Here is an 18243-nt window from a genome sequence, read left to right on the forward strand (position 1 = left end):
TTTGTCGACTAAGATTTTGTCATGGTTTTCGACAAAGTAAAGTTTATTTTATTGTATTCTTATTTTTGCAGAATGTGACACAATCACTAGGATATAAAGTAGTTAATGTTCTTTCTGGCCAATAAAAACAAAATTGGACAAATGGAACTAAAATCCAAACCCCCATTGAAATCACCTGAATAGAATTTCTTCCTTACGTTTCTTCCCAAACTCTACACATCCAACATCCCAGAAACAAGTCTAGCCCCATAATGAATTATCTCAAGTCCTCAAATGTAGATCTTGACTCAAAAATAAGACGGAGACTAAAACTAAGTGAAAATCTGTTGTCAAAATCAACGCTACCAAGCTTCACTCTCCAACCTGCCGAGAGAATAGCGCTTTGAAAAGCTCTCAATGTCAACCTTGGGAGCAGAATCCTTCAACATATCATGGCTTGTGCTACGTTGTAATTTTGTTTATTTTTTGAGGTGGCTAACTGCTCACAGCTTCTCGTTTGGTGCCAATGTGTGCAGCAGGTGGAAAGTAGGCCACTGCTTTTCTTTATCAAAGGGGGATTAGCAACAGCACTATATTTTTTTCTAATGAATGTTTGTCTATTTTTGTTGTTGTATACACGTATGTTTTGTCCTGTGGCCTTTTCTGCCTTCTTTGCAAATTTGATAAGAGTCTAAGTTACAGACGGTGAGCTGGCTTGTTCTGATTTTAGGGAACCTGTAACGTGCAATCATGAGTGGCCAGGAAACACAACAGGTTGCGTTCACGGTGTGACATAATGCTTTAAAGAGCTTGGACAGGATTCTGTGATTGAAAATGTAGATGCAGATGTTTTGATTTGGTTTGTGGGCGATATCTGTGCAATTACAGTTTTTCACATGATACAAAAAAAGTTCTGCTTGCAGAAATGAAGAGGCCCACGTCGTGTGAACGCAACGTACGTTTTTGTTGTTTACTTCCTACAAACCAAATGTCCAAAGTTGTATTGTGTTTTAACTGTTATCAAATGTAATTCTGGGAGACTAGACTTTTCTTCTTTACGTGGCATGAACTACAGCTCCATTGTTGGGAAAACTGCCTTGCCGTGCTGTTCAGCTCTGAACAGTACTTATCCTGTACGGTTACTCGTGTATTTTCAAAAGTATATTTTTGGTGAACCGTTGCTTCAGTGTGTGGTGCACGTACACCCACACATACATATACAGACCTGTGCACATGCTCCTGATGACACCCACCTGCAGATGCTTTATTTATGTATTTTATATTAAAGTGCTATCACACTGGAGGAGTTTGTTTCTCTCTCATTTTTACCTTGTTACCAATAAAGACTTTGTTCGCAGTACTTATATTTTCAAGTGTTTTTGTTTTGATATTATATGCTTTGGGTGATAAACATTGATTCCAGTGTTAATTTTTGTGTTCAAAAATTAAATCCCTCCCCTCTTCAATCAAATAGCCGCCCCTAGTTTGCAAAATGAGGAGAGCAGAATTTTCAAAAGTAAGCAAAGCTCCCTCCCCTCTCCTCCTGATTGGACCTGACGGGCCAGTTCACAGGGAAGCTCATTTCATTGGTCAAAATGAAAGCCCAGGATTCTGATTAGTTGCTGAAATCGGCAAAGGGAGGGACTTAGGAAAATAGATTTAATATCCCTTGAATCAAATCTCAGACCCTGGTGGTCAATTATACACGATCTATTAAATCTGTAACATTTTGACTTAGACTATCACTTTAATTTTGATTTAGTCCAATTCACTTCTGTGTTTGTCTATTTTTAATTCATTCAAATAAATGACACTTTTGTACATTTATAGTAATAAAAACACAGATGTTTCCTGGAGCTTCTCCCACATGCACAAATCACAGACCTGTCCCATGGGCTGTGAATTTAAAGCCACACCACGTAGAATTTTACCCAATAAATAAAATCTAAATACAAGCATGTATTTGCTGACAGATATTTATAACATGTGCTCCTCTAAAGCACTTTACCGGGAGTGGGTACGTCTCCAGCTTGTCTCCATGGAGATGTGACTGAAGCAGAATTTGAGATTTAAACAGTTTATAGGTCCTCACTCAAATCCATTCTTTGATTACCCACAGCAGAAATAGCATTTTCTGTGTTGAGCAGGTCATTGGGAGCATGTTTTGTACTGATGGCAACATATAGTCCAAAATGTTGCAGTGTCCCTTTAAATGATATGAGGCTCCTTCAAACTTTCACTGGAAGTTCATATTATTATAGTGCCTTTTCATTTTGATTTAGTCAACAAAAATATCTGGACATTTTGGTCATAGCTGTAGACTCACTACTTTGTCATTTTAGTGAGTAAAATTAGATTAAAACCAAAGTATTTTAGTCCTATATTGGGTGTATATTTTAAACCTGTTCCCTGCACCTTGGGATCAGCTGAGCTACAGCTGATTCCATTAGATGACTTGACTCAGACAAAGCAATAGTTCCTTAGTGTGTCCCATTAGATAGGTTTTAGAATCACTGCTTTATTAGATCTTGCTGCACCATTAAACTATGAACAGGATTGGAGAGAATCTAAATATCGGTTTCTTTGGCACTGTAAAAAAGCTTTCCAGTTCAGAGGAAAATACCTTTATCCCTTAAGAAAAATGTGTAGTCAGGGTTCTCAATCTGACTTACAAAGTGAATTGAACATATATATTTTTTTTAATTACGTCAGAGTAAATAATTTTATTAACATTCACAATTCTTCAGCCAAAAAGCTAAATAACTCCATTAAAATCCTACAAACTGAATGACAAAGTAGAAACATAGTCATTGTATTGTGGAATTAAAAAACAAAAACAAAGGAAAAAACAAAATATTTGTGCCAGTTTTAGCATGATCATAATAAGCATGTTAATATCGACTGTGTCAAACAAGTAAACAACGCGCTACACCAGTTAGTCGTGAGGTCCCTTTTCTTATTGTTTTTTTTAACATGGGTGATCAAACGCTTTGTTAATGACGCCTTCGAATTCTAAAACTATCATCGGCTTGGTGCTAAACCTGTCTTTTCCTCAGTTCTGTTTATAATAGTTTAAAAAAAAAGGTGGATTGGCCCGTGTATATACAGAATGCGTGATGACTTGCCTCCTCTTACACACTTCCCTGAGTCCCATTTCTCTACATTGAACCGTGTCTTTAGTACCAAAACCATAGCACGCACAAGCTCACATGTACCGAGTCAAACTAAATCTTTTAAAAAAGCTCTTTGACTGGCCTTGAAATCGAGCTTCTTTTCGTAACTTCGTGAAGCCTGTGAGAACCAGCCTAACAGTACCTTTGTCTTCACCAGATGGGGTCTTCTTTTAAAGCTTTCCTAAGACAAACCAGTTATTAAAATATATATATATATACGTCTAGCAAGTTTGGCCACTTGAGTACACTGACAGTAAGTGGGGGGTAAGGCAATTCATACATTGGCACAGATCGAGGGAGATGCTACAACATTTAATACGTAAAATAGTCTCTCAGTCCTCCCCTTCGTGAGTCTACATAGCAAGTGATGTGTGAGCAACGTGCAGAAGTGTCCGACACAACCACTCTAGTGTGCACTTTTGGAAAAAAAAAACCACCGCGGCGGGGGCCATGAAACAGTCCACAGAAGAGTACAGAAAGCGTTCAGTCTCGAGACACCGTTACAAAGATCCCAGCTTCCAGTCAGTGGCGCAGCGGACGAGACCCGACATCACCCGCCTGTGCTCCAGTTTTTGTCTCAGCAAATCCACAGCGGTTGTCGAGGACTCGCGGCCTCAGTGATGTCCGTAAACAAGGCGTTTCCCCGTTCAGCGCGTTCCCGGAGCGGCGGAGTTCACAGTGGGCTGATGGGAGAAGTCTGTGGTCCAGCACACGTTCAGTCCGGTCAGATGGTGTGAGCCCCCTTTTTTCTTCGACGACTGCGATGACAAAAGGAAACATGAGCAGAACCCTTGTGGTACAGCTCAAATTTAAAAGGAAAAATATAATTTAAGTTTTCTGTTGGTACTATTTTATTATGTAGCAGTCGGATACTATTACATTTAAAAACTCTATCCTATATATAGCATTAAGAATTTATATTAATAATATTTTTAACAAATATGAAAAATTAACCTACAAGCTGTCTGGTTAAGCATTAACCCATTTGCGTGACGACAATGGTCTGACACGCAAAGAGAAGATGTTGTGTTGTGAAGGGTAGGTTCAGCTAAAGTAGCAGACATGTATTTCCTTGAGTAACCACCAGAAGGCAAAAGAGGATGAAAATGCAACCCACTGACTGACTAAAGTGGCGTCAGCAAATACAAATCTGATTCATGAGAGCAAACATGGCTAAACGAATAAGTAAAGTAGGTGCTTAGGATTCCACTACACAAAGCACTTTCCCAACGTAAACAACCTCAACACGGGCATCGATTGTGCAGCCTCGACATAAAGCCCTTTCTGTTACAATGTGAGTAACTCAAATACAAACTACACCCTACAAATGTTAAAGCTGGGCAGTGTGCAGATTAGGTACAATATAATAAAACTTGATCAATATTAAATAAAGTATGCTTGAAAATGTTGCCCCAGTAGCTGGTAAGAAACTGCTCTGGGGTTGGAATGCAGAGCTCAGACAGTAGAGGCTTTGAAGTTTGCCCTCTCTGGATCAGCTCCATTGGAAACAGGTGCCAGTGGCATGTGCAGCTTGTGTTATGTCTGCACAGGTAGTGTATAACGTTCCTTGTAGGGATGTTTGAGAAGTCAGATTTCTCACCTGATCAGTTGATGAGGATGCCAGGAGATCGCCCTTCCTCCTCTGTAATGTTCTTGAGGTTATGCTCCGCCTCGTCCACCGTCCTGCAAACAAAGCATATTTAGTACATCCAGAGCTCAACTTGTTGTTAATTCAATATTGCATTTTCATTTACATTTTCTGTCAGGTCATGATCCAAAGGTTTTACTGCTATTGATACAGAGCGTCATACAAGGGGGCGTGGCCTTGCCAAAGGGGGAGGAAGCTTGTTATGGGAATCATAATTCCCCATAACAAGCTTTAGTGTAGGCATATAAGCATATACTATGAAGCTAGCAGTTAGCATGTAGCATGAAGCTAATATGTTTAGCGTTCTCTGTTTGGGCTGTTGAACCACTTTGTTCCCCTCCATGTCTCTTTATCTTTATTTAGTAGAAAATATAAGAATGAATAAGCATTTGTTAAAGTAGTTCTGGGTAGTAATGAGTGAAAGAGTAGTTCTTTTCCTCATTTGTTTTCCCCCTCTGGCAGCTTCGAACGTGACCAATTACGTATGTAGCTCTGGTTACTTCCTCCAAACCATGCTGAAGTTTGTTTGGAATGTGTTGTAGTAGTTTAGAGGTCCTACGTGAGGAAGTCCCGGACGTCCTCTGCGGTCAGGTCCCCAGTGGTGTCCAGGGTGATGTCGGCGCAGCTCAGGGGCGAGTCCAGAGGGGTGTCCAGCACAGGAGACGACAGCCCACTCAGAGGCTCCTGCGTGTGTCCTGAGAGGAAAACAAGAAAATATTTTTATGCACCAATGTTGTTTGTTTAGGCCAGCTTTCTCCAACATTTCCACTCATGAGCTTCTTGCCCTTTTCAGGATTCATAACTATGGATTGTAACTATGGCCCCAAAGTGCAGTACACCATAGACAAAATAATATTTGGCATACTTCCTTCAAAATAAACCCATTTGCCTACAGGGAGACAGATTCTTCTTCTTCAATTTTATTTTCAAAGTTATTTGCCGACTTGTGTAAGGGCTGAGATGGTCTAAATCCAAGCAAAGTCGTAGTAGAGTAGTTTGAAAACTCAAAGTGCGTGACACACTTTGAACATGCACCGACTTCAAGTCACTGCTGGTGACTGGACACAAATTAAATCCCCTCTGGTCTCCACGACAACCATTATTCCCCGCTAGGACGGAGCGGCTGGGCCAGAGCCGCAACTGGGTCACGCTGAATGGTAGTCATGGCGACCAGAGGGGAACCCCCACAAAGGCTGGAGAGGGCTGAAGGGGTTCAGTAAAAAGAGGAGAGTGATGAAGTGGTCCCAGCTAAGCAGAGGAATGTGGAGTGTACCCACCCTCGGCCTGTCCCAGCTGGTTCTTGTGGGTTCCGTTGGACTTCAGTTTGCCGTCGCTGCAAAGGTGTACACAAAAACTAATTTTATCAATCACAGAGTTTATAAAGCATCAACATAGCAAGTATCAAATCTACTGCTAATCATGTTAGGAGGCAAACTTCCACTTGTTCGGAAAGCAACAAACCCATTCATTCTAACATCGTCTTAAAATATTACAATATTGTGGCAATTACTGACCATAATGCAAATATATTTTAAATGAAAGAAAATACAGCCTATAAAGAGAAACACATTTTAACTTTTTGGTATATATAGTTTCAGGTAAATAATTTAAGTTAACGTGTGTTTTATGGCCAAGCTGTGCGGTCCCAAAAGCGATCGATGTTCACACGTAAGAATCTCCCAGGGGCATCCGCACAATAATTCCTTTCTGCACATCTACTCCTAACTCCAACATTTGTTACGACCATATTACCTGACGTGCGTGAGCTCCAGTGATCGGTCCAGCTGAATAGAGCAGAGTGGTTCTGTGATGACTTTAGCCGAAAGGGAAAATCTCTCGTACTCTGACGGCGAGATCAAGTAGAAGCCTGTGTAGAAACAAGAACGTCATTAACTGCTACACTGTTGTGCTGTGTAGCTTAAAGCCACTCCACGAAACATTTCAACCACTAAATAGAAACATTAATTTGACTTATTTATTGGCAACAAACAACCAGAATGTTCTGCCTTCTGGCTTTAAAAGACAGCACCGTCGTTCCATTGTTTGGCACTCACCCTGTCCGTTCTTAGTGAATAGACAAGACGCGATGCCACTGATGTCTTCCTTTCGTATGCAGTCGTAGCGCACCTAGACACAGGTTTTTTGAGTGAAAGTGAAAACATTGACCCGTATTGAAAACGTTGCCCACCTGTGTCTGGACAGTACCTGCGGTCGAAGGGCTGGGACGTTGAAGAGGTGCATGTCTCCCATGTTTGTGAGACAGACCAGAGTGTGCTCGTTGTAATCCTCCTGAGCCGTGGAGCTGAACACCACCAGAGCCACCTTCCTCACCCGACAGCCCTCGTGCGCCGTCAGCTTAAACTTCGTCTTAGCGCTCACTTTGGGGAGAGAGAACACCTACAGAAAGCACATGACCACGTTTATTAAGGTGAGACACTATAATAATAATAATAATAATAATAATAATAAACGTTTTATGCAATTAATGACAATGGATTGGGCCAGGTTTAAACATATTGTTTTATTTGTTGGTATAATAGTTAAAGATTTTGGAAATACAGTTTAGTTGTTGAATAAGCCATTCATGTCTCACAGAAAGGAAATTATTAGGATTCCAGTGTCATCTTGGTCGCCTTTCGTGCAACACATGTCAATATTTGTGAATGAATTAGCATGGGAAAAATGATGGAGCGGCGCCATGTTGTAGCAGTTGCCTGGAAATCTCCGACTCTCTAGCGCAGTGTTTCCCAAAAAGGGGTACGGAGACAGCACTTAGCAGGGGGTACATGGAATTCTTTCAGATTAGTTGAAACTAACTAAGGAATGTTGGTTTCAATTATGTTTTTAGTAAAAGGTTCAGTTTGGAGAATATTTTAGCTTCATTTTGAACACAACACACTATTAAATACTGAATAATTTCAGTTTAGTCACTTTGTAGTAATAAAGCCAAAATCATCGAGGTAGGGGATACTCGGAGTATAAATTAATGACTCAAGGGGTACACGACACAGAGAAGGTTGGGAACCACTGCTCTTGTGGACAAAACATCATAAAAGAACAAAGGTGAGTTTGGTCGATGTTTTGGGATGTTGGGATGTTTTGACCTGCCCTCCCTTTCCTTAAACAAATTTACACAACATTCAGCTGCGGTTCACGACACCCTGGTGTTTCGAGCGGTTACCTTGAGCTGCTCCTCGGAGGCGATGAGGACTGAGTGCGCGTTGGTCATGTCTGGCGCCGTGGAGAGGTCCTGGGACGCCTCATAGGGGTCGGGCAGAGGCTTCCCCCGTCCGTCCAGCACAGAGATGGACACCACGGGAGCTCGGTGCATCAGCTGGATCTCCTTCCCCAGCAGGGCCTCCACACATGCGTTGTTGTCGCCGGGTCCGCCGCGCTCACACAAACGCGGCGCCCCGACACCGGGCACCTCCAGGGCGTAGGCGTACACGCTGCCCGAGTTGGTGCCCGCCCACAGGGTCGGGCCGTGGTGCGTACCTGGGACAAGAGGGAAAAGAATGGCGGTTAAAGGTTTCGGGCAGCATAGCTAAAACATACATAATGGCAGGGGAAATTGACTGATTAACCAGCCCTATTTTTATGAGTGAGGCTACACTGCAAAATTCGAACATACTGTCTCGTAGGAAAGTGTCGGCGAAGCAGAGACACCGGACCACTCCAGTCAGAGAGTCGTCTGCTGAGCGCGGTTCAATTCTTCTCTGGATGGGAGCCACATCCTCTTGCTCCGCTAAAGCTGCATTGGCCTCTTGAACCTTCAAAATGACATATGTAGCTAATTTTTATGACAAATTGATGTACAGTAATTAGTTATTTAAAAGGTGCATTATGCAACTTTTTATGTGGCAAAAGAGTTGATATTTGTACGTATTTGACCTTGTAGTGACCCAGCGGCTGTATGCGTGGTCAGCATGGCGTCTTTACTTTCCATCACAGTTGTCTCTAGGACATGCCAGGATCATTTGTTGAGAAGGTTTTCACTGCTGACAGACCCTCTCAACAGAAAACCTACAAAACAAGTGATCCTGGAGCGTTGTGGAGACCATTGTGATCAAAAGTAAAGGCATCGTCACTCATACAGCATAGCGCTCTGCCAGACACTCAAAAGTCGCTTTGCCCTGAGGTTAAACTGACCCCACTGAGGCCGCCAATCTGTACCATCGGCCCCTCTCACCACCACCAGCCACTCACTCACACATAAAGCAAAGGCGGCAGATCCAGTTACCTTGCTCGTTGGCGTGGTGATGACGCGTTTCTTTCCGGAGACCCTACTTTTGCGGATGCGCCTGAAGCTCTGCCGCAGGGATTTCTTTAGAGATTTAACTCTGGAGAGGGGACCTTCCATCGCCATAGAGTCGTTTGGGTGAAGCGTACACCTGGGAGCACATAATCGGGGTTGAGCGATTTGGAGTTTGTTGAAAGACTCACAAATAACAAAGTCTGCAGTTATTTAGAGAACAGAATCTGATAAGTGGTTTGAGACGACTCCTTTACCCACCGGGCCAGTACCGCGTTCCTTCTGTGGTAGTCGAACAGGCCAAACCCGTGGCTGGTCCCGAAGGCGATGAGGTTCCACTCTGCGTGCAAGGCGACCGCTGTGACGGACGCGGGGGGCATGCACTGTACCAGCACCTGAGGCTGAAACCCGGGGGGGAACGGCGGAGGCTTGAGGCGCGGCTCCAGCCGGTCGTGGCCTTTCCAAGTGAAGCCCTCCCTGTCCTGCAGCAGGTCCACCACAGCCATGTCCACAAAATGATCCGAGCGCTCGTCATTCAGGCCCAGAACTATCACCTGGAGATCGAGAGGGATACAGTATTAATTCATGAAAGCTTGAGGAAACATATAGAAAGAAAATAGATAAAGTCTTGTCAAGTGCTGTACCTGTCCAGCAGTCCCAGCCACCACCAGCTTGTTGCTGTATTTGCACAGACTGATCTTCTGGATGCCGAGTCTGGGGTCATCGCTGTATGGGTCAAAACAGCCCACCTACAGATGCACACAGGTAAATATTCAGTTTCAAGATGGCAGGATGGTAAAAACTTTGTAGATTTTATTGTCTTACTGTTCATGTTGTGTAATGATGGGGAAACAGGAAGAGAGACAAGCCAACATAAATGTATTTTACGTGAAGATGTAAAGCCGCTTGACAGGTAGGGCAAAGACCTCCTTAAATTTCCCTTGGCACATTTTTACCCCGCCAAACAAACTTCTTCCCTGCTCCTTTTATTCTCCTCCAAATGCCGGGACAGCCTCTTGACACGCACTAATAAAACCTCAGCAAAACACGCGCATCAATCTGTCTCTTGCACACTGCAGATTTCCCCTCGTACACGGCAGTCTCGTCTTCTCAGCACAGAACAGGAAAGGCTGGTCAGAAAAAGAGTGGGATGATGGGTCTGGTTTTCATTATGGAGAGAGGGAAAAAAGGAAAAGACTCTTCATCTCGTATGAGGGCCGCATTCCTGAACATGTAGCTCGGTTACCGCAGTAGAATACATGGGATAAGGTGGGGGGGGGATGACAAACCGCAAGGGAAACAAGATGGTGCCACCATGTCAAAACAAAAACCAAACGTTACGCTAAATATGTTACTTATCATCACATAATCTGCAGTGAAGCGAACACAACTCGTGGTCGTGGGCCAAAATCCCGCGGTCAGAGGGTGATACGGATATATTGAAAAACATATTAAATTTATAATATAATAGTAATGTAAGGACAATGTGTCATGTTGCAAATTTAAACAATAGGTGATTTGATTAAAATGCAATTCAACAAGATGTGTCGATTACTTCAGGTCAGTTATTCATATGAGGCTTTACTTTTCTCTCTAGCAGTTGAATGCATTGGTTGAAAAATATCATCTGTAAGTTTGAGTTTTGCCTCGGCATGTTTGGCATCGTTGGAACAAAGCTACTACTAACCCTGGGTTGCCTTGGCTTCGTGTTGAGGACAAAAGCACAAAGAATGGAAATGCCATATCTCATTTGAAAACTTAGTTAAAGCTCAGTGACTGAGTTCTAATGGTTCTAATAACTAATTAATGAATACTAATTAAAAAGTGCTATTTTGTACTTGAGTGGGGGAAGTTACTGCGATTTTAGAAGTGAGAAAGCATCCTTTCACGTTACTGCAAGACAGTTTTAGTCATAGTATCTGGCAACCCAAAGTGAGGGGCTCATTCTTGCTTCTTAAATGTATAATTGTCCTCAAAACAAACAACTTCAACCCCTGCTTTTGTAATAGATACACACGGCATCTCTGGAATCGCCCATATATGGTCATGTTTGAAGCAGTCAGAGATGAAAAACAAATGAATGAATAATGACTCCAAAAGTACTTTAACAAATGCTGAATTATATAGTTTTCTACTAAATAAAGATGCAAAGACATGGGGAGGGGCAAAGTAGTTAAACAGCCCATATATACATAAATAATGGAAAATGCAAACATTATGCTTTATGTTAGAATCAGGCTACAGGCTAATGCTAGCTACGACTGCCGACTGCTGTGAAAAAACATCGATATGGACCTGGTTTACACTGGACTTTATTTGTATGTGATAAATACGTTTATGTTCCTCCATAATATTACATTCCTACAGGAAAAATCTACACCCCCTATTTTTTTTCAGAAAGACATCAGCAAATCAAGGGGCGTGAGCAGTGTTGGCCTTTGAGAAGGAGCCCAGTGAAAAAGCAGGACTACTCAAACGCACATGGATGAGACAAAAATAAGTTCCCGTTATGGCTTTCAGGAGGGAACAAAACTTCCAAAAGAGTCGATCGAGTGTCATACTTTAATATTCACTGCGTTTCGCTTCATGACTCATCACTCTGTGCCCTCCAGCTCGGGGGGAGAGACTGCTTACACGCCGAGTTCTGCTTCCTGATGGGCATCACTTAACTGCACCTCTGCGCAAGAAACTAGGCCAATAAAGCAGAATCCTAAATGTTCGAGGCGGGTCTGTCTGCGGCGCTCTGGAGAACAGATGGGAAAAATCCAGGCCACAGATGTAGCGTTGCGTGCTGTTTTCATTCTGCAGTTTGGGGAACAAAAAAAAAAGAAAAAAAGAAAGCCCCTCTTCCCAAAATTGACCCATTACAGCAGATTTCGAAATACAAGTTGCAGTGAGAGAGACATTCTGGACCCCATTACAGTGACCTGAAATGATTTTTTGATTGTCAATTGGTAAAGAGCCATACAAACTTGGGTTAGTAAGGAATTTAAACAGGAAAGGAGACTGAAAACGGTTGCTCCGATTAGAAGCTCTCACAAACCTTTCCAATAATCCCACAAAACGAACCATGACTAGGTGAATGAACTATTCTAATTAGGGATGCACCAATCCGATACGGGTATTGGATATCGGTGGCGATACTGGAAAAAAACGATATCAGGTATCGACTACAAATATCCGATCCTGACCCGCTAACAGTTTTGGCTCTCAACGCCTTAAAAACACAACTTTAATGGACTTAATCTATGTGAGTATGAGCATGAAGAATCCAACTGCTGATTTAGTTTTTACCTCCGTAAACGCATTTTCGCCGTGCTAGCAATAGCATGCCAAAACTAATCAAGGCTGGGTCAGAAACTATGATAGAAATACCTAAAGAAGCCTAATACAACAAAATAACCACTGCTGAAGCAAAGTGTTTGTATCTTAGTTTAAGAAATAACTGATCTCACATATTTGTAATGATCAGATCACAGTGAGTTGTTTATATTAAAGGGACTATACTCAGTTTAAAAATGTTAAAATTATGTATTTTCCTCCCCTACATGTTCCAGCAATGTCCTAATGTATAGAATGAGCCCAGACCTGTTCACCACAACTGCCTCTAAAATCCTGCACTGTCACTCAAAAAGGTGTTAATTCGGGTCTGAAGTACCGTCATGCACGAGCTTAATGTAGAAGCTGCAGTTACGTATAAGACCTGAGGTGGCAGTAGTGAGTATGAAATGACGAACTTGCATCTAGCCCCTTTAATGTAACCTAAAGCCTGTCATATACCCAAGGATATTTAGTGTAGAAAAGCCCAGTGATCCATGTTTAATGTTTATCCATTAGTTCATCAATAGATATAATTGATAATGTATCTGTAACATCATGACAAAAAGTATGATTTATTGATCTTAAAATTAAGAAAAGAGCCAATTAAATTTGTTCCTAGGAGAAAGCCACTTTAAAGAAAGTCTCCTGGTATAAGTAAATATCAGATTTCGGTATTCAAACCCCAGTATCGGTATCTGTAGCAAAAATGCTGGATCGGTGCATCTCTAAATTCGAATATTTGGCTTTAGCATTATTATGGCGATTGAGCCGTACCTTTCTGAACGGGGGCCACTCCTCCTCTTGCTGCATGTCCGGGTCGTCGCACGGGTCGTGGGGGTCGTCGCACGGGTCGCAGTCGGTGTGGAAGACATTTGCCGTGCTCAGTTTGTACAGAGGGGTGAGGGCCACTCCCGACGCGTCCCAGAAACGCACCGTACCGTCTTCGTGTCTGGTGGATAGAAAAGGGAATTTAGCTTGATGTGTTTTAGCTGAGAAATTAGGCTGCGTTCATGATTTTCTGGAATTGGACGTCACAATTTCAGAATGAAGGGCGGGGAAAATTTTAGGGATAATTTTGCCGTATTTACTCCCGTTTTTTTAAAACTTCAGGGTTATCCCTAGTTCATTGTTGGTGACAAAGACATTCTTTGCTTGTTTTTCTTTCATAAAAGCCCCGTCATTTCCAAGATATTACATCAGCTTTTTGATCATTTTCCATGTGGGTTGAATCAAAAGTCACTTCCACTTTCTAACAAGAATCAAATGCGTGCCAGATTTGTGAACAGCGTCATATATCTAACAGAATCCACCTGCAAATGTGTGTTTTTTTGTCTCCAATTGTGTGCACGTACCCGGTCAAAAGCAGCTCTTGTTGTTTGGGTGGAGGTGCCAGGTTTTTCCCCCCACATATGGGCCAACTCTGCACAAAAAGGGGAAAAAAATAATACACGCTGTAGAGCTGCATACCGTTGGAAACTGTGAAATAGAAACATGATGATCTCAGCTTGAACAGTGCCGATTCTGACAAAGGCGAGCTGCTTTTGAGTAGAGTTGACATCCTACTTTTTCCAAATCTAATCAAAAAATTAGCCTGGTTTCTGTCGATTCAAGTTGAATTACAATACTGCAGAAGAACTGAATACAAGATTCACACGACAGCACACAAATAGAACTGTGTTATCATGTTAGATCTGCGATAACAAAACTTCTGATGTGCAAATCCGCCAACTGCTCCCACCTGCCCCGACACATTACCCACGCGCCAGCCTCCTCATAGTTGAAGGGCTGCCAGTTGTGGCGCTCATAGTTACATTAACTACAAGAAAAACAATCTATGTAAGGCGAGACACTGCAGGTGAATGGGGGGGGGGGAAATAATGCATTAGAATATCAATTTGTAGATAAATATGAGGAGAAAAAAGGCACTGTGGCTTAAAAATTGTCAGAATTGCTTATATTTTCAAAAATAAAAAAACAAGCCTGGTTTTATTTTAATGATATTGAAAAAAATTGACTTTCTTTTCAGCTGTTTAGGCGTGAAAAATCTGTAAAAATTCAAATTGCGCCTTATTTTTTGCAGCTCAAAGCTCAAATCTCAATGAATTAGGCATATATTTAGGCGTATATTTACGTCAATTTTTTGGCTTTTAGGTGTCACATTGCACAGCATGGGACTGTAAAATCATGAGCTGCTCTCGTCTTCCCTGTGCGATGGTTCAAAGAGAGAATCGTAGCTACGACTAATGTTTATTGTAGTGAATATCAGGCAACAGAAGGCGTGTGTTTAGGTGAGGCAAGTGCCGCATGCAAGTGGTGTTTATTTCCATGGAAAAGTGCAGTAAAGTCCTGTAAAATGAGACGGACCCGCTCGTGTCTGTTGCTTATGACTCTGGCTGCGGTGCGGTGCTGCCGGGACACTGACAGAGATCCTAATTACAGCGAGAGAAGGCTCACTCTGCGACTAGTCTCCCAAAATATCAGATACTGCCTGATGAAAAGGCATTTAATTTCTAACCATTATTGTCGGTGTTGTGTAATTCTCACATTGAGCTGCTTTGCTATCTGACATCCCTAAACCACAAACACAAAAACTATTAAATCATAAAAATCTCCTTGTCACCTTGTGCGTTTGTTGGCGGCTCTGCTGCGCTTTCCCGGCGTTGACCAGCCTTTCCCAGAGTTTCGGCGGCACGTTTGCGATGTGGCAGGAGCAGGTGATGGCGGAGGAGTGCAGGGGAGCCAGGTAGGGGGTGGGGAGCGTGGGCCAGCCGGGGGTCTGCAGGTCAATGACAACCAGCTCCTCTTCTAGCAGCACCACCAGCGCAGAGGGGTCGTCGAACTCTGGAATTTAACGGTTTGAGGTGATGATTTATTGACCCGCTTACCCAACAAGACAAAAAAGCTCCACTGTGAACCACTTACCATTCTCCTGCTCTGTGGCGTGAACGCTAAAGAAATCGATGACTCTGGAAGTGAAGTCCAGCGTGATGTGCTCTTTGTCCTGTTGAATAGTCAGACAGTGGCGATCGCCATAGCTGGCCCTGGGCATCCCCCCGCTGTACAGCACCACCGGGGACCTGCAACCACAGAAAAGTTAAGCCTCGTCCTAATTAAGAGGAAGAGTCGAGGTATAGAAAAATCGGCTTACCCGGTCTGCGTCGTCCTCCATAAAATCTTGTTAATAGCTTTGCACGGAAACGGCCCTGAAGTGATAACAAAAAAGCCGCTGTGAGAAGGATTGAAGACTTTAAGCCTGAAATAACGTGATTATCCCAGACTTCACTATTCTTAGTCTGCTTCTTCGTCACTGTCCAGAGCCCAGACACATGAATTGTGAATGAGTTGGCGCCATTATTACTGGATGTCATTAAGGTCTCACCGTACGGGACACTGGAGGACGCTGGCTGCGGACTGCACGCGTTGCCGCTGGCGACGGGCCAAACAGAGTAACTTCCATCGTTATGCGAACTGACAAACAAGTTCCCCGAGCGTTCCCACACGAGACTCTCCAACTGCTGCAGACGCAAACACGAAAATACAAAAACGATTGAAAAGCGGGTCAATGAACAGGTCATGTTTGATTTGTCTGGATTTGTCCGTTTGCCCCCAGACAGACTCTTTTAAACATCACGCCTCCCCCACATTTCAAACATGGCTTATTTGTTACGGTCATCCAAATTAAATTACCTTATTTCCCAAGAAGAGCTGTTCCGTTTTGCGCTCGTTCAGGTCCCATAGCACGACCAGGCCCCGGCTGTAGCCAATCAGGATCTTGGCTGGCTGCTGAGGGTGCTCCTGGAGAGCCTCTACGGGCCCCAGAGACTTTCCACATCTGTACTCCTCTGGCAGGCTGGAAAAGAGAGAAAACGCCATTAACCCATTACTTTATCTGAAACACAAATGGTTTTACAGCAGGAGAATATGTTGCCGCACAATGAAATCAGTGCGATCTACAAAAGAAAACAAGGCGTTGGCTCCCCATGCTAGAATAAAGTTTTTTTTTAGTGCCATGTTATTTTTGGAGCACAGCCCAACTGAAACCACATTCATGCCATCGGTAACGTTTTTGACTTTTTCCTCAACATGTAAAAAAGGAAAGGAATTCATACTGACCAATCTTGATTGAAATTTCCTATATCTAACCTGTTAATTCCCACCTGAACCGAGCACATTTTTGCCAGAGCTTCTTGAAAAAAGCATCAAAATGGCGAAGAAAACAAGGATGAAACCATAACAAAACAGCGTTAAGTGACAAAAATGGAAAAGAAAAATGACAAAAACGCAATTAAAAAAAAGCCATGAAAAAGAATGTCAAAAAAGTGACGAACAACATGGCAACAGCGCAAGGAAGAAGATCAGTTCTTAGCTTTCAAATAAGGCTTTACACTGCGCTAGAGGCTACAAGCTCTCCAGTCTAGAAGCTTTGAGAAAATACAGTTGGTTAAGGTGGCCCTGTACCTGATATTATCTTCTTTTTTTAAGTAAATTAAATTGTTAATTGTGCCTAAACTCATTACTAACCACCAAATTCAGCACAGGGATGAGTTTATAAGCTCTTTTCTTTTCACTTACAGGGTCACTTTTCAGGGTCACCGTCACAGATGCGCTGCCTCTTGTGACGCATCTTACACAATCCAATGCTACTAAAGCTAGAAGTGAAGCTCAAACTTCATCATCAGTCATGTGGCGGGTTTGTCGTAAGCAGATGCAACTACGCACGATAATAAATACGATAATAAAGATGAGAGAAACACTGACACTGGAATAAAACTGCAAAACTGTAAAACCCAGGGCCTTTTAACACCTCTTACCTGAACCGAGCTCATTTTCTCCAGTTCAGCTTAACCCAAATCTAAAGGCTTCTCGACTGGAGAGCAACAGCGTTTGAAAGCAAATACCTGCAAACTTTTTTGTCATGTTTTTGTTGCTTTTTCACTGCATTTTTTATGGCTTTTTTGCTACGTTTTGGGAACATTTTGTCACTATTTGTGTCATGTTTTAGTCACATTTTTGTTACATTTTCATCCTTGTTTTCGTCGCTATTGTGATGCTTTTTCTTTTTGAATCTTTTAGATTTGGGCAAAGCCAAACTGGAGAAAATGTGCTCGGTTCAGGTGGAGGTTAAGAGGTTAACGATTCACACACATCTCCGTAATGAAGCTACGGATAGAGATAAGCTGCCGACGCTGTAAAGAAGCTAACGTTTCAACCCCGCGTGCACACTGATATGAAAGAATAACAAAAGCAACAACTTGAACTCCTGGAGAATGTGAACTAGACATTCCTCTGAGGCAGTGCAGGAATGTGGACACACCCGGAGGATTCACTCAAGATGGACAGGAAAATAGACCCGGAGTCAAAAAATGATTGTAGAGCCTTCACGCAAACAACAGAGAAGATAAGTGTTGAGAAATTGTTCGGGGCGTTTACACCGAGCCTAAAAGAGAAGCACGCGCACACACGTACAGATACAGTATCTGCTTCGCCTGTGTCCACTGGGAGAAGCTCCTCTCCGGAAGCACCGAGGCCCAAACATTCCCAAACAAAGCCTTCCATTGTCTCCTGTCTCCCAAGTATTTTTAGGGAATCCTGCATCCTGCTCCCAGTGATGAGCCGCGGCCAGCGTGCCCGACTGTGTGTGTGTGTGCGTGTACATTGCAGATTCAAGTCCAACACTTCCTCAACCGGAACAAGGCGTTTTTTGGCAAATGGCACAAAGCAACACTGTCCTCCTCGTCTCCGCGCACCGGGGACAAATTGCACACGAAGCGTTTATCAGGGCGCTCGTTAGGCCCCTCATCTGCCCGCCTCCTCAACAAGCAAAGTTAATGAGGGGTTTGGGGGGGAAAAGAAACACAGCTTTGAGTCTT

General features: G+C 42.9%; 1 protein-coding gene across 1 annotated transcript in view; it reads right to left on the reverse strand.

Annotated features, from left to right (window-relative positions):
• Positions 1-2930: 2930 nt before the first annotated feature.
• The window catches only part of llgl1 (LLGL scribble cell polarity complex component 1), a 28885-nt gene continuing 13572 nt past the window's right edge, over positions 2931-18243 (reverse strand). Inside the window, exons 6-24 of the mRNA XM_079564009.1 lie at positions 16061-16223; positions 15753-15888; positions 15522-15576; positions 15296-15450; positions 14994-15214; positions 13726-13793; positions 13148-13322; positions 9697-9801; positions 9314-9606; positions 9041-9191; positions 8432-8570; positions 7982-8295; positions 7006-7197; positions 6855-6927; positions 6553-6667; positions 6078-6133; positions 5360-5495; positions 4753-4835; positions 2931-3910 (exon numbers count right to left, since the gene is read on the reverse strand). Of these exons, the coding sequence (XP_079420135.1) occupies positions 4757-4835; positions 5360-5495; positions 6078-6133; positions 6553-6667; positions 6855-6927; positions 7006-7197; positions 7982-8295; positions 8432-8570; positions 9041-9191; positions 9314-9606; positions 9697-9801; positions 13148-13322; positions 13726-13793; positions 14994-15214; positions 15296-15450; positions 15522-15576; positions 15753-15888; positions 16061-16223 (2626 nt within the window). The 3' untranslated portion in view covers positions 2931-3910; positions 4753-4756. The remainder of the gene's footprint in view (positions 3911-4752; positions 4836-5359; positions 5496-6077; positions 6134-6552; positions 6668-6854; positions 6928-7005; positions 7198-7981; positions 8296-8431; positions 8571-9040; positions 9192-9313; positions 9607-9696; positions 9802-13147; positions 13323-13725; positions 13794-14993; positions 15215-15295; positions 15451-15521; positions 15577-15752; positions 15889-16060; positions 16224-18243) is intronic.

The sequence above is a fragment of the Gobius niger genome, assembly GCF_951799975.1.
Source record: "Gobius niger genome assembly, chromosome: 10".
Taxonomy (NCBI): Eukaryota; Metazoa; Chordata; class Actinopteri; order Gobiiformes; family Gobiidae; genus Gobius; species Gobius niger.